General features: G+C 41.3%; 1 protein-coding gene across 1 annotated transcript; it reads left to right on the forward strand.

Moving 5' to 3' along the window:
- Positions 1–2,067: 2,067 nt before the first annotated feature.
- Positions 2,068–7,795, forward strand: LOC119908705 (cytochrome P450 2K1-like). The gene is made up of 9 exons (XM_038726545.1): positions 2,068–3,596; positions 3,711–3,873; positions 3,982–4,131; positions 4,230–4,390; positions 4,536–4,715; positions 4,965–5,106; positions 5,222–5,406; positions 5,867–6,008; positions 7,395–7,795. Exons 1-9 carry the CDS (start codon positions 3,390–3,392, stop codon positions 7,580–7,582), a joined length of 1,518 nt encoding a protein of 505 aa, XP_038582473.1. The 5' UTR covers positions 2,068–3,389; the 3' UTR covers positions 7,583–7,795.
- Positions 7,796–22,043: the final 14,248 nt, after the last annotated feature.

The raw sequence follows: 22,043 nt of genomic DNA on the forward strand, positions 1-22,043 counted from the left end.
TTCTTCTTGCACCCGCTGGTTGGGTCCCGCTTCAGTGTCTCATATGTGTTTGTGTCCATTAGTAGTGACTTGACTTGACTTGTCCTGGTAGTCCACTGTGTTCAGGACTACCATGCTTTTTCCTTTGTCCGCAGGTAAGATGGTGATGTTTTGATCCTTGCTTAGTGATGTCACAGAACTAGTTTCTTGGATGGTGAGGTTGGAAGGTAGTGCCTTTGCATTAGAAAGGGTTGCCGATACCTTTTGCCTGAGCTGTCCTGCTTCTGTTTCAGTTAATTTGTTTTTCCTAATGGCTGATTCTGTAGCTGTGGTCCACTATAGGTAGCTGCTGTGGTGTGATGGCAAGATTTAATCCTTTGGCCAAAACGTCTTGCTCCGGTTGGGTGAGTTCCCTATCTGATAGATTTTTTACCCATCTGTTATCTGTTTCCCATGTTGTTGGTTTGTTGTCCTTACTCCTCCAAGACAATTCTCCTGTTTTGTTTGCGTTGCTGGTTCTTGCCTGTAGGTTTTGGAATTTTTGGGTCTGTCTTTCCTTGCTCTTGTTGTGTTGAGATAGCTGTGCTTTCTTGATAAAATCCATGACCTTTTCCAGTACTGTAGTGGGCAGATGTTTTTCCAGTTTTTGGTGTCAATTGTCTGATTCTTTATTCAGGGCTTCAATGGTGAAATGGATCTGTCTCACTCTCTCATTCAGTAGCTGGTGTTGTGCTTTCTCCAAGATGAGAGCATATGTGTAGGCTGTTGGGTATGATTTTGAGTTGTCGGCATCTCAGGTTAAATCTTAGGTGGTTTCTGTAGTCTGCAATTTTCCTGGCTATCCTTTCATACCGTACCAATCTGAGGGTGTTCATGGATGGAAGATGGATGGTTTGTAAGAGGAGTCAGGGAAGCCATTTACACCCAGGTTGAGAAGCCATCGTTGAACAGAGGAGGTGGTCTATGCCACTACTTAACCACCACTTACAATGCTGTCCTTTCATCACTTCCCAGGAAACTCAACAAACGTAACCTATTGACCTCAGGTGAAGATACCAACGATGGTCGTTCAGTCTTGGCCACAGGTAGTCTTAACGACTGTAACGACTGTCGTCACAGCAACAAGGAACACTAACGAACCAGCGGTATCGATGACCCGGGATAACGACCCCACTGACGTTAAATAGCTGAGTTTCCCTGCCAGTCAGTCAGAACTGAAGAAGTCCTTTGGATAAGGGACGAAACGTCTTCCAGTAGCTTCAACCAAGTCCAGTTGCCCTTCATTTTAACCTTCGTTGGATAGCCAGTATGAGCTTTGAGTGAATTTGCTTATGACCTGTGTGAGCTTTGAGTGAACTTTCTGAAGGAATTCATGCTTTGCAAAAACACGACAGAGGATGACCAAAAAACCGACAGATGCTTGGCAAAAACACGACAGACAGATGATAAGCAGAAAGCAGAAAGTAGCCAGCATAAATCAAGAATAATAAAACATCAAGAATGCTGTAAGAAACCAAGCATTAATGGAAAATACTTATGTTATTCTTATATTAATTGGTTAAAAAATACAATTCTGTGTCAAATTAAGCATGCGTAACCTTTAAAAAACACAGTGAGACTGAAGTTGAAATGTAAATGATGAACTTCTTATCCAGTAGAATAAAGATGTAGAAAGTCTACAATACAGTAATAAATGACAGCTGGGGAACAGTGTTAATTGGTAAAAACAACACAATAACAGAGGTAAAGAAGTTCATCATGAGGAAAGGAGGGGGCAAACCAGCCCAGAAGAGATATATATAAGGCTGTCTGCAGACCATAGGAGGGACTTCATCCTCTGGCCTGCTGGGATGTTGTACGGGTTTATGTGTCCTGTTTTGGAATAAACTCTTTTGCACCGACTCTTGACCGTCTCCAGAGAAGTTTTTGATTGCAAATTTATTGACTATAATAGAAAGCTAATGGAGTATTTTTTGACAAAGTTTATTCAGTTGGTGAAGGTGGGGACCAGGCTTAACTGGCCCAGCCTGGTCGTACATCTGACCCAACACTGTGAGGCGACAGTGCTAACCACCGCACCGCCCAATATATATATATATATATATATATACCACCATCCTTTTTTTCCCCTGACAACCTGTTTATCAGACCCATCTGAAAACTGGAATGTAATTTAACTATCAAGATATACAGTATGTGGACAGGACAGATGTTTAGTGTAAGCTTGTTTCTAGTTTCCTCAACCTGGAGGAGTAGGTAGTAATGACATGCTGCTAATTAACGTTACTTCTTATAAATCTAGCAAGTGTTACATAGCAGCTAAAAACCTTAAGCTTTTGTGAAAATCATTAGTAGGGCATTGATATTGATATCCAAAAAAATTATATTTTTCTTGGGAAAAACACATTTAAAAGCGGAACTGAAGTTAAAAGTAAAGCTAACCATGTAATTCAATCAACATTTAAACCTGTGAAAATTGTTTTATAATTGTCTAAAGACTTTTTGTGGCCTAAATCATTGAGGAAAGTGGCTATCTCATTGAAATGTTTAAGAAATTTAAAGGTAAGATATCTGAATATAACCAACTGCATTTCGGGCTTTAAAAGATATTAATCCTCGTAACTGATGTCTTTTTCCTTGTTGCAGGAGAAGCTTTTGATATGACCGGACCTACCTTACTATTATTTCACATCTCTATGTGGTGGGCTACTGTTTCTGTCTGTCTGATCAAGCTCATTATTCTCATCTCATCTGGCTGCACTTTTGCTGACTGACTTGTTGAAAATATCAATTGCTGGCTGTAAACAACAATACAACCAGGCTCCAGTCTAGTAATGTTGTCATGAAGCAAATGAATGGGTTCCACCAAAAATCAGATGACTGCTATAGCACCACTATCAGGAAAATTGTTCCCACTCTTTGATCTTCATCATTTTGGATAAGACCAGATTGTTCTGCACGTTTGGCTTGTTTTATGGTGCAAATGGAGGCACAGAATGTCTGTTATCATACTAGGGACCAAAAAATCACTCCTCAGTGAGTTTATGGAAGTGCAACACTAAGTTTATGGAGTTGCTGCATTATGTGAAATGTGCAGTGTAAACAAAAACCTTACTCAAACATAATACAAATTGGGGCACAAAGACACAACATGGCTGTAAACCTGCAAATCCAAATGTGAGTCTTTAGTCATTGTTAACCTGTCCAGTAAAAACTTTACCAGGAAGTTTACCAAACTGTTAAAGTGCTTAATTATTTAACTTCACAGAACACTGACCTAGAATGATTGAAGAGAGTGTTTGTATTTGTTCTGACCTTTGGTCAGTACATATTCTCAATTTAGAGTGACAGAAGCAGGGCAGGAAGGGAACTTGCAGTGGCAACAAACCGACGCAGATTATTTTTGAATAATGGAGATATTAGATGTGTTTGTCCAGACATCCAGCTCTTTCTCCCTGTTAGGGGCTCTGGTGGTCCTGCTGCTTCTCTACCTCATCTCCTCCTCCAGCTTCAACTCGCAGGAGATCAGGAAAGAACCTCCAGGACCAAAACCACTTCTCCTGCTTGGGAATCTGCTGCAAATGAACCTTAAGAGACCCTACAACACATTATTGAAGGTGAAGAAGTGGCTGAAGAAGGTTTTTTATTTAAACTGTTATTACCTTGTCAGCTTCACCTGGTGTTTGTGCGTTAAGCAAGAAAATGCTGTGACTTTGTTCCCCTTTTTTTAGCTTTCCAAGAAATATGGGTCAGTGTTCACCGTCTATTTGGGACCCAAGAAAGTGGTGGTCCTGGCTGGATACAAGACAGTGAAGGAGGCACTTGTCAACTACGCTGATGAGTTTGGAGACAGAGATCCAATGCTAATTGTGCATGAAGTTAATAAAGGAAATGGTAATGAAATAAAAAACTGAGCTTTTGACCAAACATTATAATTGATGTTTAGCAAATATTTAGAGCCTTTATCCACGTTTAGAAAGTTGTTGAACTACTTCCACTCAGGTATTGTATGGTCCAATGGCGATTTATGGAAGGAGATGAGGCGCTTTACCATAACCAACCTGAGAGACTTTGGGATGGGCAAGAAGACTTGTGAGGACAAAATCATTGAGGAATGTGACTATCTTCTTAAAGTGTTTAAGAAATATAAAGGTAAATGTCTTTTTATAACCAGCTGCATGGTAAGCAGCATTTCTAGCTTTTTAAAAAAATCCTCAGTCCTCATTAATAGATTGTTTCCCTTGTTGCAGGAGAAGCTGTTGATACGACTGGACCAATAAACTATGCAGTCTCTAACATTATCTGCTCCATTGTTTATGGCAGCAGATTTGAATATGACGATCCAGAGTTTACATCCATGGTAGATCGAACAAGCAGAAACAATCAACTATTGGGGACCCCATCAGTACAGGTTTCTGAAGTTTCTGAAGTTTATACTTTCAACATAGTTCTTTTAATACTATATGTATGATACATTAGAAATTGTTAGATTTTTCACCTTCTTTCTAAAAAGATAATACTATCTTAAATATTAATAGATACGTTTTTTTTTTCAGGTGTACAACCTGTTTCCTTGGATTGGAAAATGGTTTGCCGGCAAAAAAGAATTCCATAAATTGTTTGCTGCCAATATTAAACAGAACTTACAGCTGTTCAGTCGTTTGAAAGAGACCCTCAATCCACAGATGTGCAGAGGCATTGTGGATGCGTTTCTGGTCCACAAGCAAAATCTGGAGGTTTGGAAATGTTTAACTTATCAAAATGGATATGATGGTTTACACAGGGGAATAATGTGAACTTTTGTACATGTTGTGCCCTCCTGGTTGTGCTCCTCCGTAGCTGGTGAAAAAAAAGTACATTCAAGGACAACGGTAGAGCAATGAAAGGGCCACAGTTAATTCCTAAATAAATAAAACAATCTCATTGCATATTGGTGATTCATTAAGTTTTGTGAACAGTGAATAATTTGTGATCTTTCTATGCAGGAATCTGGGATTACTAACAGTCACTTCCACAATGAAAACCTTTTGATCACAGTTATTAATTTGTTTGCTGCTGGCACTAATACAACAGCAACTACACTCAGATGGGGACTGCTGTTTATGACCAAATATCCAAAAATACAGGGTAAAGAGCACTAAATGTGCACAGCTTTCATACATTAGCAAGCATTAAAATAAACACAAAATCCTCACCATAACAAGAAGACAAATCTTGTCATCTGCCCCCTTTCATTTCCCAGACCAGGTCCAGGAGGAGCTGAGCAGGGTGATAGGAAGTCGTCAGGTGCAGGTTGAGGACAGGAAGAACCTGCCCTTCACTGACGCTGTCATCCACGAGACACAGAGACTGGCCAACATCGCCCCCATGGCACTTCCTCATAAAACTACCCAAGATGTCACTTTCCAGGGTCACTTCATTAAGAAGGTTAGACTGAATAATACATGCCCTGACAATAATGAAATAAAATGTTTCAATAAATTAAAACATTTAAAGCCTAAGCAAGTAAGCATGATGTTGACTTTGTTGACCTCATAATATTCTTATCAAAATTTGTAGCAAGATTAAAAACATTTTTTAGACATATTTTGAGGTAATAAAAAACTAAAGAAAATGTCACCACCAATGCAGTTTAGCAGGTTTGTTTAAAAAATAAATCATTATCAGAAGTATCAGTACTATATTATTCATGTTAACTTTCCTTTTATTTTGTGTACCTCAGGATTTATTTGTCTTCATCAGGATTAATTTTTCCATCAGAAGAAATATGATTTTCCTAATAGACTTGATTTTCTTTTTCTCACAATTAGCATTTTTATGCACATTTATTTACTAGGAAACCATGTTTTCACATGCGTAAAAAGTTCAATTTGAGTATTTTCTACAGGGGACCACAGTGTATCCTCTCTTGACTTCTGTCCTGTATGATGAGAGTGAGTGGGAGAGCCCACACACCTTTTATCCTGCCCACTTCCTGGACAAAGATGGAAAGTTTGTCAAGCGAGATGCCTTCATGCCTTTTTCTGCAGGTTGGTAAATTTAGCCATCACTTCTTGATATCACTTACTTGCAGCTCAGAATCAGAATCAGAAGGAGTTTTATTGCCAAGTAGTGTTTTACGCATACGAGGAATTTGCTGTAGTGTTAAGGTGCTACACGTAGACAAACATACAGTCAACATAAATAAATGTGGAAATTGGAATTGAATAACGTTGCAGATATATACATGTGCATTATTCTGGGTCTGTGCCGTGCAGAAGTAACGTAACGGAAGAGAATATAGTTTACATATAAATATATAAACTGACAACATAAAAATATACAACAACAAAGATCAACAATCAACAACAAATATGTGTGACGTGCAGAGACATTTGTATCATTTGTAAGGGGGGAGTGTCAGTGGGGGACCCGGGCCTTGTTAATGAGGCTAGTTGCAGACAGGAAGAAACTGTTTTTGTGGCGAGAGGTTTTGGTCCTGATGGATCCCCGCAGCCTCCTGCCAGAGGGGAGAGTCTGGAACAGTTTGTGTCCGGGGTGGGAGGAGTCAGCTGCAATCTGTCCTGCTCGCCTCAGAGTCCTCAAGGAGTACAGGTCCAGAAGAGAAGGAAGATTGCAGCCAAACACCTTTTCTGCAGAGCGAATGATGTGCTGCAGCCTGCCCTTGTCCCTGGCAGTGGCAGCAGCGTGCCAGATGGTGATGGGGGAGGTGAGGATGGACTCAATGATGGCGGTGTAGAAGTGGACCATCATTGTCTTTGGCAGGCTGAACTTCTTCAGCTGCCGCAGGAAGTACATCCTCTGCTGGGCCTTCTTGGTGAGGGAGGTGATGTTCAGTTCCCACTTGAGGTCCTGGGAGATGATGGTGCCCAGGAAGCGGAAGGAGTCCACAGTGGTGACTGAGGACACACACACAGGATGATGGGGAAGGGTGGGGCTGTGCTCTTCCTGAAGTCTGCGACCATCTCCACTGTCTTCTGAGTGTTGAGCTCCAGACTGTTCTGGCTGCACCAGGTCACCAGATGGTCAATCTCCCACCTGTAGGCGGACTCGTCCCCACCTTTTGTTTTGCCGGAGAGCTCTGTGTCACGGTCTACTCTGTACAGTTGGAAGCCTGCCAGCTGCAGCGCGTAGTCCGGTATCAGCACACACAGCCACGTCTCCGTGAAGCACAGAACAGAAGATGAATAAAAGTCTCTGTTTTTCCCCACCAGAAGCTGAAGTTCATCACATCCACTTTGTTGCACAGTGAGCGCACATTGGAGAGAAATATTGCCAGTATCACAGCCGAAAACTGAATTAACACACAAAAACAAAATAAAACAAAGCGCACCGAACACCGAGGCAGCTATACTCAGCGCCATCTTGGAAAGCATGCAGTTGACATGAACATTTTACTTTGTTGTCTCTTACAGGCCGCAGGATTTGTCTTGGAGAAAGTCTGGCCAGGATGGAGCTTTTCATCTTCTTCACCACCCTCCTGCAACACTTTCGCTTCACTCCTCCACCTGGAGTTTCAGAGGATGAACTAGATCTGAGTCCACGTGTGGGCTTTGGCTGCCGCCCTTCACCTCATAAACTGTGTGCTGTCTCCTGTATGTGAGGAGGAGGAGGGCTGGTTTCATGCAGCAAGCTTAACTTAGTCTAGGCATATAAAATGAGTTAATTATAATGTGTTACTGTACACGTAACTGATTAGATTCTACTTTATGCAATGTCACAGGTGTAGCAGGATTCATATCAAATTCCCAGCAGACTTGTCTTTAAAAAGTTGAATGTGAAATTCCCAGAATAAAATGCAGCTTTTAAAGAAACATTTTTGGAAATACTCTTTTTATTTGCTTCCTTTTTACAAGATAAAGATTGGAAAAGATACCCTTCTTATGTTTGGATATTGCTAGCACAGAGCTGGAGTAAGAAGATGGTTAGCAGCTGTGCTGAAAACAGAGAGAAACCATCTTGCCTAGCTTTGTCAATATATCTATATCTATACTAAATCAACTTAACATTGTTTTTGTACATCTGTGCATGTCAAGGCACAGGAGTCAGAGTCCTCTGGTCCCAACGTCACACAGACCGCTGCAGCAGCAACGGCAGAGGAAAACACAGCTTTAAGGTTTTAATACCGCTTATCTGTCGTTACATTCTGAGTAATGTTAAAACGTTTTAACTTAAATCAGGAGACAGCTGTATGTGGGTCGCTGGTGTGTTTCGCATTGAACATTACGTCGCTGCAGTTGTGTGTGGCGTTGCTATGACAACCAGCTACATTGAGAAGTACTATCTCTGGGTACTATCTGCCATCCATCCCTTGAGGGGGGTTCTGTCCGTTTTGTTTTGTATTTTCTGTATGATTTTGAAGTTGTCAGTCCTGTTCTGTGTATGGTTGGATTTACGTTTCACGCTCTTCTATCGTTTTGTCAGTGGAATTTGGGACATTTACTTTACATTTCAGATTTATTTTGCCTCATTTCGATTTCTGTGTTTTGTTTGTACTTTTTTGGATTTGTTTGGACTTTGCCACTCACTGTAAGTGTTACAACTTTATTTTACAACGTTATTAAATTATGAAACTCAGAAAGGAGTATGCATAAGACAAAAGGATCTCACATATGTTCATTAAATCAAAACACTGTGCATTTACTGGAGATTGAAATACTACATATGATGAGCATAAGTACATAAGGTAGGTTACATAGTTATGGTGAAAAGTACATATAGGTAAGTAATATTTTTCACATTACACACATTACTCCCATAATACAATTCTTCTTCTATAACCTCAAAAGCTGCCATCCATCTGGCCTCCCTATGTCCGTCTGACTGAGGAGTTTCCTGGGCTGGCCAAGACCAAAAGGTCTTTAGCTTGATGACCAACACAGTCTCACTCCCTACTCGTCAAATGTCTGACGCATGGTCAAGGCCCTTTCTCGTCGCTTTTTAAAGACTTGGGTAGCCCTTTTGCATCAATTATTGACGTTTAGGGATCCACAGTCAAGTTAGCAATGCTAACTTACACTTTCAAGATAAAACATAACATTTCGATACATTGCCATGTTGAAACGCGCATAATTAAAGTTGTGAAATGTTGCAGTTTCGTTAGGTTTAGGCACAGAAAGTACTTGGTTGGGTTTAGGCAACAAAACTACTTGGTTAAGGTTAGGAAAAGATCATGGTTTGGGTTAAAATAGCTATGTATGTCAATTAAGACTTAAGTTAACTAATGTTAATGTCAATTTACCTCACTCGCCTAAATAAAAACATTTAATGTTTTGTTTCGCACGGGACACAAACCCTGTTCTCCTGCTTCAAGGTCCGGGTTCTGGCCCTCTATCCACCCCAATCACCTCCTTACTTCGTCTTTTCTCTTAAATATCATACTTGCCTTTACCATCAAAAACTGACACAACAGGGCTTCCCTCAGTACGTCGAACTATGACGTCAAAGGGATCCCTAGTGCGTCACAAACTGACGATTATGGCTCTTGACCAAGCGTCCATATGTGACGACTTGGGAGTGAGACCGGGTTGTGATGACTTCCTTCCATGCTAGTATCCATCAGGGGTGTATTTGACTTACTACAAAAACAAACACAGCAGTCTTCTGACCACAACTCAAAACAGCCAACCATGCAATAGAGGCTTTAAACATGGCCCAAACTCAAAATATAAACTTCAAAGAAGTGGCTATCACCATTTGTTCTGACCTTTGGGCTGTGCGTACTCTCAATTCACTCCACGTGCACATGGTGATCCTCAAACGAGTGTCCTTTATCCTTCAGATGTAAATAAACTGCTGAGTCTTGACCTGAGGAGTTGGCCCTTGTGTAGTTGTTGTTTAGTTCCCCCAATGTACAGTTCTGTGCATTCCTCACTGCATTGGATCGCATACACTAGATTGCTTTTCTTGTGTTTGGGTGTGCGGTCTTTGGGGTGTACCAGTATCTGTCTTAGCGTGTTCTTGGGTTTAAAAACACAGGGATGTGGTGTTTGTTGAAAATCCTCCTGAGTTTCTCTGACACTCCAGACACATATGGAATCACAATGTTGTTGCGTTTCACCTTTTTCTCCTTATCCCCTGTAGTTTTGGTCTTCTTCATGGACTTTGTGGCTGTTTTCACAAATGTCCATTTAGGTTATCCACAGGCTGTAAGTGCTCCCTTCAGGTGAATCTGTTCCTTCTCTCTGGCTTTTGCACTTGTTGGTATGTTGTCCGATCTGTGGTGCAGGGTTCTGATGACTCCTAGCTTGTGTTCCAGTGGGTGGTGGGAATCGAAGAGTAGGTATTGGTCTGTGTGTGTGGGTTTCCTGTAAACTCCAATTTACAGTCCCCTTCAATGTGTACAGCACAGTCCAGGAAATCTATACTGTTGTTGTGGACATCTTCTCGTGTGAACTTGATGTTACTGTCCATGGAGTTGATGTGTTCTGTGAAGGCTTGCACTTCTTGGGTTTTAATTTTGACCCAAGTGTCATCCACATACCTGTACCAGTGGCTTGGTACAATAGGTGACACTGGTGAGCCGTGGCACAGCCATGCTTTTGTCTGTAGAATCCTCCGTTGTATTGGAAATAGGTTAGATTCCATCGGCTTCTCTCAGAGTGTTCATGAACCGACTCACTGTTTTAACCACACCCTTGACCTTGTTTTGGTGTATGGTATTGAAATTGAACATTTAGTGGTGTTCCCACAGAATCCCTCTTTATCCGACCACTGTTTGATAACTTTTGAGTTTGTATTGCTGAACTACTCGCCATTGGGCAAAAATTTCTATACAAGATGTCTGTCTGATAGTGCTATAGCTAAATTTAAGGATGCGATTCCATCAGCTCTAAATACATTATCTAGTCACAAAGTAACGGAGGACTCCTATGCTAATTTCAGTCCCTCCCAAATCGATCATCTTGTTGATAGTGCTGCTGGCTCGCTGCGAATGACACTCGACTCTGTAGCCCCTCTAAAAAGAAAATACTAAAACAAAGACGGTTAGCTCCATGGTATAATACTGAAACTCGCAAATTAAAGCAAATATCACGGAAACTTGAGAGGAATTAGCGTTCCACCAAAGTGGAAAATTCTCGTTTAATTTGGCAAGATAGTCTTAAAACTTATAGGAAGGCCCTCCGTAATGCCAGAGCAGCGTACTACTCGTCATTAATAGAGGAAAATAGGAACAACCCCAGGTTTCTTTTCAGCACTGTAGCCAGGCTGACAGAGAGTCACAGCTCTATTGAGCCAAGTATTCCCATAGCTCTCAGTAGTTACGACTTCATGAGCTTCTTTAATGATAAAATTCTAGCTATTAGAGACAAAATTCACCAAGACCTGCCCTCAACTGGCACCGACTTATCTCTAAACTCAGGAACCTTAGAAACAGCTGTAGAACCAGATACATGTTTAGACTGTTTTGCTTCCCTCAATCTTTACCAACTAACTTCAATAATTTCTTCATCTAAACCATCAACCTGCCTCTTAGACCCCATCCCGACTAGGCTGCTTAAAGATGTTTTACCCTTAGTCAGCACCTCTATACTAGATATGATCAATCTATCTTTATCAACAGGCTATGTACCACAGTACTTTAAAGTAGCTGTAATTAAACCTCTTCTGAAAAAGCCCAAACTTGATCCGGATGTTTTATCAAACTATAGACCTATATCTAACCTTCCATTTCTCTCTAAGGTTCTGGAGAAAGCAGTTGCTAAACAGCTGTGTGACTTTCTACAGAGCAATAGTTTATTTGAGGATTTTCAGTCAGGATTTAGAGCTCATCATAGCACAGAGACAGCACTGGTGAAAATTACTAATGACCTCCTTATTGCATCAGACAAAGGACTTGTCTCTGTACTGGTTTTATTAGATCTTAGTGCTGCATTTGATACCATTGACCATCAGATCCTATTGCAGAGACTGGAATATTTCATTGGCATTAAAGGAACCGCTCTAAGCTGGTTTAAGTCCTATTTATCAGATCGATTTCAGTTTGTACATGTTAACGATGAGTCCTCCATGCACGCCAAAGTTACTCATGGAGTTCCTCAAGGATCTGTCCTTGGACCAATCCTCTTCACTTTATATATGCTTCCTTTAGGCAATATTATCAGGAAACATTCCATAAGCTTTCATTGTTATGCAGATGATACTCAGTTATATCTATCGATCAAGCCAGATGAAACTCATCAGTTAGCTAAACTTCAAATGTGCCTTCAGGATGTTAAAACCTGGATGAGCTGTAATTTTCTTATGTTAAACTCAGATAAAACTGAAGTTATTGTTCTGGGGCCTAAGCACCTCCGTGACGCATTATCTAAAGATATAGTTTCCCTGGATGGCATCGCCTTGGCCTCCAGCACCACTGTGAGGAATCTTGGAGTTATCTTTGATCAGGACATGTCGTTTAAGTCCCACATTAAGCAAATTTCAAGGACCGCCTTTTTTCACCTACGTAATATTGCGAAAATCAGGAACATCCTGTCTAAAAATGATGCAGAAAAACTAGTCCATGCATTTGTTACTTCTAGGCTGGATTACTGCAATTCCTTATTATCAGGCTGCTCGAAAAAGTCCATTAAGACTCTTCAGCTGATCCAGAATGCTGCAGCACGTGTTCTGACAGGAACCAGGAAAAGAGATCACATTTCTCCTGTTTTAGCTTCTTTGCATTGGCTTCCAGTAAAATCCAGAATAGAATTTAAAATCATTCTTCTTACCTACAAAGCTCTTAATGGTCAGGCACCATCTTATCTTAAAGAGCTCATAGTACCTTACTACCCCACCAGAGCACTGCGCTCCCAGAATGCAGGGTTACTTGTGGTTCCTAGAGTCTCCAAAAGTAGACTAGGAGCCAGAGCGTTCAGCTATCAAGCTCCTCTCCTGTGGAACCAGGTTCCAGTTTGGGTTCAGGAGGCAGACACCATCTCCACATTTAAGAGTAGGCTTAAGACTTTCCTCTTTGATAAAGCTTATAGTTAGGGCTGGCTCAGGTAGTCCTGAACCATCCCTTAGTTATGCTGCTATAGGCCTAGACTGCCGGGGGATTTCCCATGATGCACTGAGCTCCTCTCTCCTCTACTTTCTCTCCCTCTGTATGCAACCTTATCCCATTATTGCATGTTACTAACACAACTTCTCCCCTTTCTGGTAGTCTTGTGCTTTCTCATCCCTCTCCTCTCTCCTCCTATCACTTCCTGCAGGTTTTCTGGCTCTGGAGCTGTGGAGTCTGGATCTGTGGCTGCGGGTCGCCTGCTGCCCCCGTGTTCCTGCTCGACACCCTCTACTGCAGCGACTGTTGTCGCTGGTCTTATTGTTATTATAATCATTAACATTACGATGGTTACCATTAACACTATTATAAATATCTGTACCATTTTTCATTTAGTTTATAGCAACATTACCTTCGCTGTCTGTACCTCTGTGTGTATATTGTGTAGGCTGCCTCCCTCCCCTCTCTCTCTCCTTACATCCCTCTCTCTCTCTCTCTCTCTCTTTCTCTCTCTCTCTCTCTTTCACTCTCTTCTCTCTCTCTTTCTCTCTCTCTCTCTCTCTCACCCCAACCGGTCGAGGCAGATGGCCGCCCACCCTGAGCCATGGTTCTGCTCGAGGTTTCTGCCTCTTAAAAGGAAGTTTTTCCTTGCCTCTGTCGCCTAGTGCTTGCTCTTGGTGGGAACTGTTGGGCTTCTGTAAATATCATCACAGAGTACGGTCTAGACCTGCTCTTTTATGAAAAGCGCTGTGAGATAACTGTTGTTGTGATTTGGCGCTATATAAATAAAATTGAATTGAAATTGAATTGAATTGTTTAGACAGAGGTCGAGTAATTTACAGATCTGGTCAGTGCTGAGGCTGGTTCTGCTGTCCAGGGTGTGGTCTTGTAGTGGCTGTTTCCTTACGGATTCTATTACCTCCATGGTGGGGACGCAGGTGAACAAAGATCATCATTGGACACCATGGTTTCATCCGAGGCCAATTTTAGTTCTCAAACTTTGTTTACAGAGTCAATGGAGCTTTGGATGTGGTTGGGCGTGTTACCAACCACAGGGGCTAAGATGGTAGATATTTAGATATTTGTTTGGCAATGTTGTAGGTGACCGAGTTAATGCTGCTGATAATTGGCCTGATTGGGGCTCCTCCTTGGTGTATTTTGGGTAGTCCACAAATGCAAGGAATGGGTTCTCCGCGATACAAATGGTAATACTGTTCCTGGGTGATGGAGTTTTCTTTCTGAAGTTGTTGCGGACATTCTATGGCCTTCTTCTTGCACCCGCTGGTTGGGTCCCGCTTCAGTGTGTTTGTGTCCATTAGTAGTGTCTTGACTTGACTTGTCCTGGTAGTCCACTGTGTTAAGAATCCCATGCGTTTTCCTTTGTCCGCAGGTAAGATGGTGATGTTTCGATCCTTGCTTAGTGATGTCACAGCACTCTTTTCTTGGATGGTGAGGTTGGAAGGTGGTGCGATCGCATTAGAAAGGGTTGCCGATACCTTTAGCCTGAGCTGTCCTGCTTCTGTTTCAGTTAATTTGTTTTTCCTAATGGCTGATTCTGTAGCTGTGATGAGGTCCACTATAGATAGCTGCTGTGGTGTGATGGCAAGATTTAATCCTTTGGCCAAAACATCTTGCTCTAGTTAGGTGAGTTCCCTATCTGACAGATTTTTCACCCATCTGTTATCTGTTTACCGTGTTGTTGGGTTGTTGTCCTTACTCCTCCAAGACAATTCTCTTGTTTTGTTTGCATTGCTGGCTCTTGCCTGTAGGTTTTGTCTGTCTGTCTTTCCTTGTTCTTGTTGTGTTGAGATAGCTGTGCTTTCTTGATAAAATCCGTGACCATTTCCAGTACTGTACTGGACAGATGTGTTTCCAGCTTTTGGTGTAAATTGTCTGATTCTTTATTCGGGGCTTCAATGGTGAGGGTGTTCATGGATGGAAGATGGATGGTTTGTAAGAGATGTCAGGGAAGCCATTTATACCTCGGTTGAGAAGCCGTCGTTGAACAGAGGAGGTGGTCTATGCCACTACTTAACCACCACTTACAATGCTGTCCTTTCATCACTTCCCAGGAAACTGAACAAGCATTTCCTCTTGGCCTCAGGTGAAGATGCCAACGATGGTCGTTCAGACTTGGTCACGGGTGGCTCTAACAACCATGACGACTTTCGTTACCACAGCCAGGAACCAGCGGTATCGACGATCCTAGCTAACAATCCCACAGAGGTTAAATAGCTGGCAGTCAGTCAGAACTGAAGAAGTCTCTTGGATGAGGGACGAAACATCTTCTAGTATTTTAACCAAGTCCATTTGCCCTTGACCTCAACCTTCGTTGGATATATATGATTTGTGAAAACCATAACCCCCTCCCTCCCCCCGTTAATACTCCCATAAACTTTTGAGATGAGGTTTCTTGATGAAATCTGCCAATCCAAGTGTTTGAAACACCTCACCTAGTACTTCATTGCATTGATATGAGTCCAGAGCACCCCCGCTTTTAATGTTGCCGTAGATTCAAATGCTTTTCATGCGACTGTAGTTTTTTTTTTCAGACCTGCAAACTCTGAAGGGAACTGGTGATGTGTCAGCTAGTGTTAAGTGGTGTTTTGTTTCTTGTCTTGTGTCCTCTGTTTAGCTCACTTTGTATAGGTCAGTCTTGTATCTTATTTTTAGCTCTGCATTTGAGTCCTGTGCCTTAGTTTTGTCATTGTATTTATTCCTAGTTATGTTTGTCTGCTCTTGGTTCTGTTTAATCGTAGCTTTAGTCTGTGTTCCTCATTGGTGTTAGTCTATCTGTGATCTGTGATTTATTTTTTTATCTGTGATTTGTCTGGATCAGGTTGTTGTTTTTATTATGCTGATCTGTTAATTCTTATTTTGATATGGTCTGTGTTTTTGTGTTCAGTAACCTGTGTTATGTCTGTTACCCCAGTAATCCCTCTGCATGCCAGTCTCTCTGTTTTCCCCTGCTTTCTCTCTGTCTGCCTGTGACCCTCACCTGTATAACTCCTCCCAGCTCATTAACCCTGTGTATATATCCTTGCTTCTCGTTTCCCTCAGTCTTTGTAGTGTGTAGACGTGTCTGTTGTAGTGGTTATAGCTTGCTCTGTCTTGTCCTGTTATCCGCTTGTTTACTGTGAGTTCTTTGGATTGCTCTGCTGGATCACCTGGTTTGCTTGTACTGTTATTATTTTTGATTACCTGCACTCAGCCACTCATTTTAGATGTGCTCACTTTTAGTTTATTTAATAAACCTTTTTGGAATTGAACCTGGGGCCTGTACCACGAAGCGAGTTCAACATACCCAGGATATGTTTTTGTTATCTGGCTTACCATACCCTAACAATCGCGATCGGGATAAGCGGTACCACAAAGCTGGTTATCAACTTGGTAAGTCAACCCAGGTTTCCCAATCCAGCCGTGAGCGCGTTCACATAAAAGAGGCGAAGTTAGCAGCAGATGACCAATCACTGACATGAATAAGTCTAACACTACAGAAATACGACCGTAGCACGGCTGCATCTGACACATGCAGGGAGACAAATCGTCGAGTATGTGAATGCCAAAATGAACAGGTGTAGTATACAATGTGTTGATTTGATGTGTTCTTATGAGCTGTATGAAAATATCAGCTCGGCTGTGTATTGGTGTTTCCACATGTGCTGAAATAGTGGTTGAAAGACTGAATCTCAACATTTAAGCTACTGAAAACTCTCATTACCTATGCCCACATTGCAAAAGGTGGCGCAGAAAATGACCAGTCTCTGTAGTAGGCTATACTAACCTAAAATAGGATAGATAAGCCTACGTTCATATTAAAATTTTGTATTTCAATATCCCAACAAAACCGCTAATAATTCTACCTCACATAAGAAAAATGAAACCCATTTATTTTAACAGCTGCGACAGGCTGTATGAAACGGACAACGAAACGGACCAAGAGAGCTGATTGGTCTGTAGGCAGCATTTTCATAGAGTTGATATCTTATCTGGAACATAACCTGCTCCGGAGCAGGTTAGCTGTTCAGCTTGAGTTACCATGGCAATCTACCCTGGTAAGAAGTGAACCACCTTCGTGGTACTGAAAACCCAGGGTTAATGCCAAAGTTACTTGGATAAGCTCAAATCCTGCTTCGTGGTACAGGCCTCTGCTCTGTGTCCTGTATTTGGGTCCACCACCCTTCCACACCACAAATCATGACAGTTAATATTACCTTGTTCATGTTTGCCCTTTGACATTTATTTGTAGAAACTAACAACAGGCAACATGAGAACTACAAAAAAGAACATGAGAATTACTAAGCAATTTATTTGCATTAGCTTAAAAGGGACTATTTGCATCCCTAATTCTCTTTACTAACCTCCGCTCCTCCATGTCACCACCATCCTTCCCCCCCCGACAACCTGTTTATCAGACTCATCTGAAAACTGAAATATAATTTAACTATCAAGATATACAGTATGTGGACAGGACTGAGATGTTTAGTGTAAGCTTGTTTCTAGTTTCCTCAAACCTGGAGGAGTAGGTAGTAATGACATGCTGCTAATTAACATTATTTCCTATAAATCTAGCAAATGTTACATAGGAGCTAAAAACCTTAAGCTTTTGTGAAAATCATTAATCGACATTCATATCCAAAACAATTTTTCTGGGGGGGGACACATTTAAAAGCGGGACTGAAGTTAAATGTAAAGCTAACCTTGTTATCCAATCAACATTTAAACCTGTCAAAATTGTTTTATAATTGTCTAAAGACTTTTTGAGGCCAAATTCAGATTATTTGATCTTAGACATGACTATTTAAGAACCAGCTGAAACCCTGTTTTGACCAAACACAATATTTTATGTTTACCAGATATTTATAGCCTGTATCCAGTTTTTGTTGTGGTACTGCAGAATCTCCCCACTACCTTGTGTTCTTTTGTTCCCCCCTTCCCTGTGTATTCTGTGTTTGTCTGGGCGTGGGTACACTCTCTGGCTCTAGCGGCGCACCTGGTCCTCATTCCACTAATCAAGCTTCTGCAGTATTTCAACCCTAGTCCTCACATTCTTCGCCAGATCGTCAGTTAACCACATGTGGTACATGTGTCAAGGCCAACTATCTACTCCAGTAAGATTCCTTGTAATTTCTGTGTCCCCCTGGATTAACCTGTTTTTCTCTGTGCCCAGGATCACACTACCTCCGGGAACTCTGCTGAATGCCACACCCTGCTCTGCTCACATCTTGCCTGGACAAACTCCCCTCCTCCGTGTTCTCCATTCTGCCCTGTTGGAACCTACCACCCAGTCTTGCACTTTTCAATAAAACCCTTTGTTACTCCTTCGAACTGTTCCGAGTCTGCCTTTGAATCCTTAAGTTCTTGTATTATGACGGTTTTAGAAATTACTTCATTACAGGTATTACATGGTCCAATGGTGATTCATGGAAAGATGAGGTGCTTTGCCACGACCAACCTAAGATTTTGGGATGGGCAGGAAGGCTGGTGAGGACAAAATCATTGAGGAATGTGGTTATCTCATTGAAATGTTTAAGAAATTTAAAGGTGGGCTATTGTCTGAATATAACCAACTGCATTTCGGGCTTTAAAAGATAGTAATCCTTGTAATGGGGTTTTATTTTATTTTTTTCCCCTTGTTGCAGGAGAAGCTTTTGATATGTCTGGACCAATACCCCATGCGGTCTCTAACATTATCTGCCCCATTGTTTATGGCAGCAGATTTCAATAATACAGATATCAGATATTAAAGCACATATTGGAATGCAATTACATCTTTAGAAACAATCGAAATCACGTTATAGGCTATAAATTTTTTTTATCCAAACATGATCTTGAACATGACGCTTTTATGATCAATCTGTCATCGATGTATGGACAGACAGTTATCTTTGGACATCGTAAATTTATCCTCAGCACAGAATATAATCTATAAGTTACACTGTCCTTTATAACACAGTGACTCTGTGCGTAAGGCAACATACTTACCGTGCGCTATGGTGTTGCAGTAGGCCTAATCACTGTTTAAACTGATCTGTATAAAACTGATCAATGAACAGTAATATTTCATATTGTAGTCGCACAGATTGAACATTCCTATCGTAGTTATCAACTGGATATGATGTGAATATTTCTGAGTGAGGATGACTGTGGTGCAGCTGAAACAAATAAATGTAGTTCAAAAGTGAGTTTTTCATTATCTGCTGATAGTCTGAATGTGTTTTCACAGCATTTCTTAAAATACGAAATGAGCAAGATTTTATTAATGGAACATAGACGTCTAAAACTTCACTGTCAGTTTGAACAGGGACACATTTTACATTGCAAAAAAATCATTAATAGGCCTACTGAGTCGGACTGTCACTTACAATCACAGGTCCATGAGGAGCCTAAACTGTGTCTAATCTGTTCGATTAATATTTTCATCTTCAGTTATTGCCAGCGGCATTTAGTCCCAAGTTACAGCTGAATAAACAGGCCTGTATTTAAAATGAATAACAGGCTGTAGGAGAATTCAAGCACTTTAGCATTCATTAAGGAAATTCCAGTCTGGTAAATGATGAATGAGCAACGCTGTATAATTTACACGTTGCCATGGTGAATCGTATCAGAGCTCCATTGATGATGGCTTTTGTTCATCCCCACGCACGCGCTTCCAGCAGGCTCAACATACTCAGAGTTGACTGAACTTATTCTGATCGGCCTTTCTGAAACGGAAAATTTGGAGTTTGACAGCTCAGAGTTCATCAACCCAGAGTTCAGGTTTACACTCAGAGTTTGTTGAACCTGTTTTCTGAAACAGGGCCCAGGTTTAAGTAATTCAAATAAATGCACGTCAACAACTTTCATATAAAAAAAAGAAAGAAAGAAACACGGCCACAGTATTAAAACAGTGAGAAAAAGCGTGGCAGACAATAGAGGGCCGACTTAATAAGAAAGTAGCTAAAAGTATCACTTTTTTCTCATAGCATTGTGTATATATGTATATATATATAAACTAACTTTATATTGAAAAGTACTGGTGACATAAGGGCTTAGATTAGGTGTGTGACAATACACCTTTTAACCATTTAACCCTATTTTGAAGTAATATTCAATTCTGAGATGTATGAGTGGGGAGTCTGGCAATCCTTCCCCAGACATTTTTGAGCATTAAACACTTAATTTTCTGACTTCTGGAGAATTATTCTGCACCAATTTATGGTGGAAATATCTTTATTTATATAAAAAGGAAACACAAAATTCCGCTGGCAGGTGACCGTTCAAAATATACAAATAAAATGCTGTAATCAGCAGCATGTTCTTTTAGCTTAAGTTACATTTTTGGATAATGCACATTTGTTCTTCTATGTTTACATTGCATTGCCTGTTTTCTTATTGTGCAAATAAACCTTTCTTTCTCTTTCTCAGTTATTTAACATTTTTTATTGCAAGGAACATTTTTAACTCTTAACACTTTAAATACAATAAATTATATAATTTATAACAATATAGTAGGTCTAGGCTGGAGGCTGAGGCTGGAGGCATGTCGGTTTTGTGTGAAAATGATGTACTTGTTCAGTCAATATGGATAATAGATAAGAAGTCAGTGATGTGGTGTTGATAGAAACTACTGTATCATATTTGTAACTTGACCCTGAGGCTGTAGTCCTACAGTCTGACAGCCAGTCTGCCAATGTAGTAAGTATTACCTGAAGAACATCCACAGGTGAACAGTTCCTGCAGTGCAAATTGATATATGTTTTACAACCCGTCAAATGCCTGAACTGCACACACTTGGAAAATTTAACTAAATAAAATATCAATAAAAACCCTGGCATACCACCCCGCAAGGGGTGAGAGGGGGATTCTCACCCCTTGCAGGGTGGTATGTCTCATCCTCAAGCTCAGGTCCTCTACCAGAGGCCTGGGAGTTTGAGGTTTCTGCTCAGTATCTTAGCTGTTTCTAGGACTGCACTCTTCTGGACAGAGACCTCTGATGTCTTACCTGGAATCTGCTGTAGCCACTCTCCCAGTTTGGGGGTCACAGCCCCCAGTGCTGTTTGTCGATCAGCACGATGTCTGGTTGATTAGCCATCACCAGCTTGTCCATTTTGACCTTGGGATTTCCAGACCATACTCATGGCAGTTATGGCGTTCCATGTACGCACTTCCTGCCTGCATCTTACACCCTGCTGTTTTGTGCTGTACTGTCTCAGGGGCATCCTTGCACAGTCGACACCTGGGGTCCTGCCTGGTGTGGTAGACCCCAGCCTCTATTGATCTTGTGCCTGTTCTTGTGCCGCCATGATTAGTGCTTCTGTGCTGTCCTTTAGTCCAGCCTTTTCCAGCCACTGGTAGGATTTCTTGATATCAGCCACTTCTTCTATTTGTCTGTGGTACATGCCGTACAGCGGCTTGTCCCTCCATGAAGGTTCTTCATCTTGCTTGTCCTCACCCTCGGGTTTCTGCTGCCTGAGGTACTCACTAAGCCCTTCATCTTTGGGGGCCATCTTCCTGATGTACTCCTGGATCTTCGTCGTTTCATCCTGGACAGTGGTCTTGGCACTCACTGGCCCTCGGCCTCCCTCGCTACGCTTGGTGTACAGTCTCAGGGTGCTGGATTTGGGGTGAAACCCTCCATGCATTGTGAGGAGCTTTCTCATCTTGATGTCAGTGGCCTCAGGCTCCAGTCTAGTAATGTTGTCATGAAGCAAATGAATGGGTTCCCAAAAAAAAATCAGATGTTGAATCAGAAAATTGTTCCCACTCTTTGATCTTCATCATTTTGGATAAGACCAGATTGTTCTGCACGTTTGGCTTGTTTTATGGTGCAAATGGAGGCACACAATGTCTGTTATCATACTAGGGACCAAAAGTCCAGAGGTCAATTTTCACAACATACTTTGAAAATTCACTGTTCTGTGTTTATGTAAGTGCAACACTAAGTTTATGGAGTTGCTGTAATTATGTGAAATGTGCAGTGTAAACAAAAACCTTACTCAAACATAATACAAATTGGGGCACAAAGACGCAACATTGCTGTAAACCTTCAAATCCAAATGTGAGTCTTTAGTCATTGTTAACCTGTCCAGTAAAAACTTTA

The sequence above is a fragment of the Micropterus salmoides genome, unplaced genomic scaffold, assembly GCF_014851395.1.
Source record: "Micropterus salmoides isolate LMB-PRFRI ecotype aquatic unplaced genomic scaffold, ASM1485139v1 Ms_hic_scaffold_18, whole genome shotgun sequence".
Taxonomy (NCBI): Eukaryota; Metazoa; Chordata; class Actinopteri; order Centrarchiformes; family Centrarchidae; genus Micropterus; species Micropterus salmoides.

What these genes read in the sequence shown, in the direction of transcription:
- LOC119908705 (XM_038726545.1), top strand. Translation starts at nt 3,390, where the DNA reads ATGGAGATATTAGATGTGTTTGTCCAGACATCCAGCTCTTTCTCCCTG. An exon ending in CCTACAACACATTATTGAAG is followed by an intron (nt 3,597 to 3,710) that starts GTGAAGAAGTGG and finishes CCCTTTTTTTAG; the next exon opens with CTTTCCAAGAAATATGGGTC. An exon ending in TGAAGTTAATAAAGGAAATG is followed by an intron (nt 3,874 to 3,981) that starts GTAATGAAATAA and finishes ACTTCCACTCAG; the next exon opens with GTATTGTATGGTCCAATGGC.